Genomic DNA, 7,931 nt, shown 5'->3' with positions numbered 1-7,931 from the left:
ACTACTGGACAGATATGGGACCGCGACAGACAAAATGTGACGTCGCTGAGACAGGTGGCCCTCCGTTTAAACACATCACCGTACACCAAAGACAACGTGGTTCTGAAACACGACAACAACTCTGGGCCGTGTGAATACGTGTGTTTGTGTGTGTGTGTGTGTGTGTGTGTGTGTGTGTGTGTGTGTGTGTGTGTGTGTGTGTGTGTGTGTGTGTGTGTGTGTGTGTGTGTGCGTGCGAGCGTGTGCGGCACAGCTTTAGAATGAGTTACGGGGGGTGTTATGAGTGGGTGTGATTGGCCATTACAAGCCGTTTGAAAACCTGCCTTTGCTTGTGTTTTAGTGACATCACAAGTGGGCGTGTCCACCTAGATGTATGATGGATATATGAGCAACGTTTGCTGCAGTCCACTTGGTAGGCTGGCAGCCTGATCTATCCATCATACATCTAGGTGGATACGCCCCCTTGTGATGTCACTAAGGCACAGGGAAGAGTGGGAGGGGTTTAGGGTGAGTTGGAGGGGTTAAGTGTGAGTGGGAGGGGTTAAGGGTGAGTGGGAGGGGTTTAGGGTGAGTGGGAGGGGTTTAGGGTGAGTGGGAGGGGTTTAGGGTGAGTGGGAGGGGTCTAGGGTGAGTGGGAGGGGTTTAGGGTGAGTGGGAGGGGTTTAGGGTGAGTGGGAGGGGTTTAGGGTGAGTGGGAGGGGTTAAGGGTGAGTGGGAGGGGTTAAGGGTGAGTGGGAGGGGTTAAGGGTGAGTGGGAGGGTTTTAGGGTGAGTGGGAGGGGTTAAGGGTGAGTGGGAGGGGTTTAGGTGAGTGGGAGGGGTTAAGGGTGAGTGGGAGGGGTTTAGGTGAGTGGGAGGGGTTAAGGGTGAGTGGGAGGGGTTAAGGGTGAGTGGGAGGGGTTAAGGGTGTGCCGATCGACATGTACGGGCTGGCCGGCATTTTGTATTTTTATAATAATTCAGTTATAGGATGTCATTTTATTGATAACATTATTGAAATCACTATCGACCAGCATTGACCACAGATACGTCCAGGCTACTCTAAGCCATAAACCAGTTTAAATATTACACACTATGATTACAGGACAGAATGAGCCGGTCACACACAGGAAAAGGTTTTCTAACGGCTTGTAACGTGACCCCACTCTGACCTGGTGGCGTAACACCGGCACTTTGAGAGTATATGGCTAACCTGACCACCTTCTCAGACCCCCAGCAGGACGCAGAGACGAAACTCAAAGGTTGTGTTGCGCTTCTGCATGAAGCCGGGTGTCCGACCGGCCGTCCTGGACTAGCTAACACGACACACACACGGCGACACCACGGCTCGGACTCTACTCTACAGCAGGGCGGCTCCTCGTAGGAAAAGACGGAGGACTGGAATAAGGCCGAAAAAGGACAAACTCAGCCTTTCTTTTGGAAATATAATTCTTAGAGTTTGGTTGTAAAACGCTATGGCCACCACTGAGAAACAGTCGTCGAATGTTAATATAAAATACTTTTTTTTCCAATCGTTACCGAATATTTCACCTGGCTGACGGATGTGGCTTTAAGATCGTACCCTGACTTCTAAAGGGATGTGAACCAATGATTCAGTTCAGCCTCTCTCTCTCTCTCTCTCTCTCTCTCTCTCTCTCTCTCTCTCCCTCTCTCTCTCTCTCTCTCTCTCTCTCTCTCTCTCTCTCTCTCTAGGTGGTGCAGCAGCCGTTCTTGTGCTTCTTGGACTCGATGAACTCGTGGATCTGGAACTTGGGCTCGTTGGGCTCGTTGGGCTGCTGAGCATCTCGGTGTCTCAGCTCCCTGCGAGACAGAGAGGGAGGGCGAGCGAGGGGCGAGAGACGAGAGAGAGAGAGAGAGAGAGAGAGAGAGAGAGAGAGGGAGGGAGGCCGTGTGGGAGGCAGCAGACAGGGTGAGCGCATTGAGGAAATGAAAAAGAAGAGGAAGGAACAAAAAGGCAGAGAGGGAAATTAAATATCTTTGTTGAGTCATTTCATCAGACCCACGGCCTCGACACCGTGAGCGACGTCAAAGGCTCTCACACCGAACTATCCTCCTCTAATTAGTATGACAACAGAACTCGTCCCCTCATCTGGCGTCAATAAAGGAGACACGCTAAACAACCAGGTGTTGTGCGAGCAGTTGCCTGGGGGACATACCTGGGTCCCATGGCGCACGGTCCGTAGCAAGTTAGTGCTTATCAGGAGTTACGTTACAACTCGTTCACAAAGGGACCAGCGATCAAATGACATCGCATCTAATCAGACGATCTCAGGAGGAAATATGTTGTTTTTCTAGGTCCTTTGTTTCCTCGTTGGAGCGGTTCTGAACGTGCCCTTCTGATGAGCCAGTCCCCCCCCCCCCCCCCCGTCTCTGGGACTCGCCCCCCCGTCCCCAGGAGGGAGAACGATGGACCGGGTTAGGGTTAGGGTTAGTGTGTGATAAGGATTGATAATGTTGAACCTAATTGCGCAACATTTTTTAAACATAGGATAAGAGGCAAATAGAAACCTCAGCTAAAGTCAATCAGACGTTCTGGCCACACCCCCAAATCCCCTAAATGTCAGAATAAGTGTCCATTTTGTGAATGTCGAAAGTGGGCGGGGACTATCTTCCTCAGGCTTTTTGATTTTCTTTTGAATTGTGTATTAAAATTCACAATGTGGTCGATTGAGCCCCTCCCACTTAAGAGGAGCTTAATTAAACTCAGTACCAGAGTTCTGTTCAACATCACTGCCTTACTGGCATGACTAGCTCGTCTGGCAGAGAGGAGGAGGGGTTTAGGGGGAGTGGGAGGGGTTTAGGGACTGTCAATAGTACGATTGTTGTCAGTAAGAGAGATGTACGGGCTGGCCGACATGTATCGATCAGTAATCGAAGGTGATTTATTGATAACATTATGAAATCACGATCTACCAGCATTGACCTCAGATAGGTCCAGGTCACTCTGAGCTGTGAGCCAGTTGTAACGCACACTGTGTCCACACTGTGACTCCACTGGGAGAGAGCGAGCGGCTCCACACTGTGACTTACTGAGCAATGGCTTGGAAGGCGAGTTCCACGTTGACTCCCGTCTTGGCGCTGGACTCCATGAAGGGGACGCCGTACTCCTGGAGAAGAGCAGAGCTCAGCACACAGCAGAGACCTCCTCTAGAGCAGAGACCTCCTCTGGAGCAGAGAAAGCCTCTAGAGGAGCTCTCTGCTCTAGAGGAGGTCTCCTACCAGCCTCGAGCCTCCTCAGGGCTCTGAGCCTCCTCTCCTCAAGGCTCTGAGCCTCCTCTCCTCAGGCTCTGAGCCTCCTCTCCTCAGGCTCTGAGCCTCCTCAGGGCTCTGAGCCTCCTCCGGCTCTGAGCCTGCTCAGGGCTCTGAGCCTGCTCAGGGCTCTGAGCCTCCTCAGGGCTCTGAGCCTCCTCCGGCTCTGAGCCTGCTCAGGGCTCTGAGCCTCCTCAGGGCTCTGAGCCTCCTCCGGCTCTGAGCCTCCTCAGGGCTCCTCTCCTCCTCTCCTCAGGCTCTGAACCTCCTCAGGGCTCTGAGCCTCCTCAGGGCTCCTCTCCTCCTCTCCTCAGGGCTCTGAGCCTCCTCAGGGCTCCTCTCCTCCTCTCCTCAGGGCTCTGAGCCTCCTCAGGGCTTACCTTGGCCAGCTTCTCTCCGTCCTCCTTCTTGATGACTCTCTCCGCCGCCATGTCGGACTGTGGACGGACGGGGGAGGGGGAGGGGGAGGGGGGGGGTGAGTCAGGACCCATCAGAGCGTTCCTCAGAGCGCCGCGGCCCACTCTGCTGAGCCTGCTCACGCTCCCAGGAGGTTCTGAGCGCTCGTCGTGTTCAGAGCCTCCTGGAGGAGTGGAGGTCAGAATCGCTTCTCACGGATTGATGTGCGTCAGTAATCCAGAGACCCACAATGCAATGCACTTATCTCTGGAGGTACAGAGTGGTTCATGTGTCTGAAGTAAACAAACCTTAAACCAACAGAGTGATTCTGTTGCGGCTCGCCAACCACACCGCCTCAAACGTAAGGCTCATCTTCTACAACGTGTTCTGCACAACATGTTTGTCATATTTAGTAAAACGTTGTTCAGGGCCGAATATTAAGTTTCAGCCATTAGTCCACTAATGCAGGGCAGCCATTCAGGCCCCGCCCACAATGGGCCAAATGTGTATTGTTTACGCTGCTTGGCCACGCCCTTAAGAGGACCAGGCCACGCCCTCGAAGCCGGGTTTCACGGACTCTACTTCGCATGTTTCATAATCTCGAGGCGGATGATGCTGCCGTATACGACCTTTGACCCCAGCCTCAGCCCTGTCCCCCTTCGCCACCAGGGGGCACCCCCGACCAGGTGACTCCCCGATGAGGTCATGTGACTCCCTGATGAGGTCATGTGACTCCCTGATGAGGTCATTAAAGGAACAGCAGAAACACAGAGGAACCCAAGAACAGAAACACAGAGGACCCCAAGAAACAGAAACACAGAGGACCCCAAGAAACAGAAACACAGGAACCAAAGGAACAGAAACACCGAAAACGGTTTGCATTTCAATAGATTTAAATGAATATATTAAGAAGGATGTTCTTGAGTTTGTAAACACATATTCTGGATTGGATTAGGGGTGGCAGGGTTAACCCGGACCTGGGAGTTATGGTTAACCCGGACCTGGGAGTTATGGTTAACCCGGACCTGGGAGTTATGGTTAACCCGGACCTGGGAGTTATGGTTAACCCGGACCTGGGAGTTATGGTTAACCCGGACCTGGGAGTTATGGTTAACCCGGACCTGGGAGTTAAGGTTAACCCGGACCTGGGAGTTATGGTTAACGGAACCCGGACCTGGGAGTTATGGTTAACGTAACCCGGACCTGGGAGTTATGGTTAACCCGGACCTGGGAGTTATGGTTAACCCGGACCTGGGAGTTAAGGTTAACCCGGACCTGGGAGTTATGGTTAACCCGGACCTGGGAGTTAAGGTTAACCCGGACCTGGGAGTTATGGTTAACCCGGACCTGGGAGTTAAGGTTAACCCGGACCTGGGAGTTATGGTTAACCCGGACCTGGGAGTTAAGGTTAACCCGGACCTGGGAGTTATGGTTAACGTAACCCGGACCTGGGAGTTATGGTTAACCCGGACCTGGGAGTTATGGTTAACGTCACAGAGCTCACAGATGGATTTAAAGAGCAGTTTGGGGAGATTGTAAGAAAGCTTGTGTGGTCCTTTGCCCGTGCATGTGTGAATGACAGTGTGTCTGTGTGTGTCTGTGTGGGTCTGTGTGTGTCTGTGTGTGTCTGTGTGGGTCTGTGTGTGTCTGTGTGAGGATGCAGAACTTCAGTTAAGTACGCTCTGAGTACATCTGAGCGAGTGTTTGTGTCTGCGTGTGAATGTGCTTGTCTGTGAGTGTGCGTGTCTGTGAGTGTGCGTGCATGCAGAGCTTCAGTTAATCAGCTCTGAGTACATCTGTGTGAGTGCGATAAGAAAGTGTGAAGAGGAGGGGGAGGAGGGGGAGGAGGGGGAGGAGGGGGGAGAAGGGCACTTATCACACAAATCTTTTTAAAAGGAAGCTTTGCTCACCTTGTTGCCGAGCAACATGATGACCACATCCTTCTGAGCGTACTCGTGTATTTCAGTCAGCCAGGCCTTCGAGAGAGAGGACAGATATAACCAGAGATACACTGCTTGCGTGAGTGAGTGTTTGTGTGTGTGAGTGTGTGAATGCGTGCGTGCGTGCGTGCGTGCGTGTGTGAGTGAGTGAGTGAGTGAGTGCGTGTGTGAGTTTATGAGACGAGAGATTAAAGATAAGATGTAGCTGACTCAAACATGACTCAAGGAACTCTCTTTATTAAACTGCACACACACTTCATGCCGTGTCATTAACGTTATTGTTCGGCTTCCATCGTCTTGCTCTTGCTACGCTATAAACCAACAAGTGTCATGAGTGTTATTGTTCCTGCCTCTATCGTATTACTTCAAGGAGAACAGCCTTTTGTCTGGTGCAGTGAGTGTCTGGATGTTGCGTTGATGTGTGTGTGTGTGTTTGCATGCGTTCGGAGTGTACGTGTGTGTGTGTGTGTGTGCGTGTGTGTTGGTGGGTGTGTGTGTGTGTGTGTACGCGTTACGGGGTCAGAGTGGTGAGAGGAAGTGTTTTAAGAAAGGTGTTATTGCAAACCGTGGCTCACCCTGATGTTGTCAAAGGACGACTGGTTGGTGATGTCATACAACAGGAGGAGAGCTGGTGAGGCAACACACACACACACACACACACACACACACACACACACACACACACACACACACACACACACACACACACGTCACACACACACACACACACACACATATATTGAGAAAAACACCAAAGAAACAGAATGGTACAGCATGCAAACAGTTGTCCACACACACACACACTCACTCTCTCTTATACACACGTGTACAGGCACCGAGGTCTGCATACATATACAACACTCAGTATGCACAAACGCACACGCAACCGCACACAAACAAAACAATTCTGAAGAAATTCATGCACAGACACACCCATTCATACACCCACACACTCAGCCAGCCAGGCATACACACCGTACCCACCCCCTTAGTGTGCCTTACCCCACCCTCCCCCTCCCCCCCAGTGGGCCGTACCCCCCCCAGTGTGCTGTACCCCCCCCAGTGGGCCGTACCCTCCCCAGTGGGCCGTGCCCCCCCCAGTGTACCCGTACCCCCCAGTGTGCTGTACCCCTCCCAGTGTACCCGCCCCCCCCCCAGTGGGCCGTACCCCCCCCAGTGGGCCGCCCCCCTCCCAGTGTACCCGTACCCCCCAGTGTACCCGTACCCCCCAGTGTACCCGTACCCCCCAGTGTGCCGCCCTCCCCCCAGTGTACCCGTACCCTGGGCGTCCCGGTAGTAGGCGTGGGTGACGCTCCTGAAGCGCTCCTGTCCGGCCGTGTCCCAGATCTGCAGGAGGAAACACATCATGACCCGCCCCCACGCACACACCAGCCAATGGCTACACCCCCCCCCCGCGCGCGCGCGCCCTCAGCCAATCTGGGCGGCCCGGGGGCGGGGCTACAGCCAGCTGCCCCCGCTGGTCGCGCTGGAGGAACAGGATGCGGCGTGCGGGCGTGTTTGCTTTAGATAACCGATGAGGGCTGTCACCACCGGTACAGACCGGCTGACGAGGGCCTTATCGTCGGTCCAACCCGCCGCTAGTGACGCCGGTCGGGGGGAACCCAGACGACCCGAGCCCCCGTAACGGGGTCAGACCCTGGGCAGCAGGCGGGTCACTGGAGCGGACGACGAGGAGCTCACCTGGAGCTTCACCTTCAGGTTGTCCACAGTCACCACCTTGTTCTGAGAGGGGGAGAGAGAGGGAGAGAGAGAGAGAGAGAGAGATAGAGAGAGAGAGAGCGAGAGAGGGAGGGAGAGGGAGGGAGAGGTTAGGAGACAGGAGGATGGAGAGGAGAGGGGCACATGGCGCGGGGGGGAGGGGGGGGAGAGAGAGGGAGGGAGAGGTTAGGAGACAGGAGGATGGAGAGGAGAGGTGCACATGGCGCGGGGGGGAGGGGAGGGGGGGCAGCATATGCCAACGCCACGGAGACGAGGAAATACTTGGAAGACAGTAGCAGCAGCGAGCGCAGTGGCAGACGGATGAAAATAGAGCCCACACACACACACACACACACACACACACACACACACACACACACACACACACACACACACACACACACACACACACACACACACACACACACACACACACACACACACACAGAGTGTGAGCCAGAACAATGGCCGGGGGCGGTGCCAGAGGAAGCGGTTGTCGCCGCCCCCTCAGCGCTGCAGGTCTCAATATTAGACTTAATTATACAACATAGTGAGAGGCTGACAGCGCTACGGCAACGGCCACTTCCTGCTCTGTGTGCGTGTGTGTGCGCGTGTGTGTGTGTGTGTG

At 54.0% G+C, this 7,931-nt stretch overlaps 1 protein-coding gene across 1 annotated transcript in view; it reads right to left on the bottom strand.

Moving 5' to 3' along the window:
* Positions 1–841: 841 nt before the first annotated feature.
* Positions 842–7,931, bottom strand: part of LOC130404664 (ras-related protein Rab-37-like) — a 12,823-nt gene continuing 5,733 nt past the window's right edge. Inside the window, exons 3-9 of the mRNA XM_056609521.1 lie at positions 7,286–7,327; positions 6,865–6,931; positions 6,160–6,212; positions 5,555–5,620; positions 3,629–3,685; positions 3,030–3,106; positions 842–1,799 (exon numbers count right to left, since the gene is read on the bottom strand). Coding sequence (XP_056465496.1) covers positions 1,688–1,799; positions 3,030–3,106; positions 3,629–3,685; positions 5,555–5,620; positions 6,160–6,212; positions 6,865–6,931; positions 7,286–7,327 — 474 coding nt within the window. The 3' untranslated portion in view covers positions 842–1,687. The remainder of the gene's footprint in view (positions 1,800–3,029; positions 3,107–3,628; positions 3,686–5,554; positions 5,621–6,159; positions 6,213–6,864; positions 6,932–7,285; positions 7,328–7,931) is intronic.

This window comes from Gadus chalcogrammus, chromosome 2 (assembly GCF_026213295.1).
Source record: "Gadus chalcogrammus isolate NIFS_2021 chromosome 2, NIFS_Gcha_1.0, whole genome shotgun sequence".
Taxonomy (NCBI): Eukaryota; Metazoa; Chordata; class Actinopteri; order Gadiformes; family Gadidae; genus Gadus; species Gadus chalcogrammus.
The sequence above is the reverse complement of the archived record's forward strand: the minus strand, read 5'-3'. Positions and strand labels throughout refer to the sequence as shown.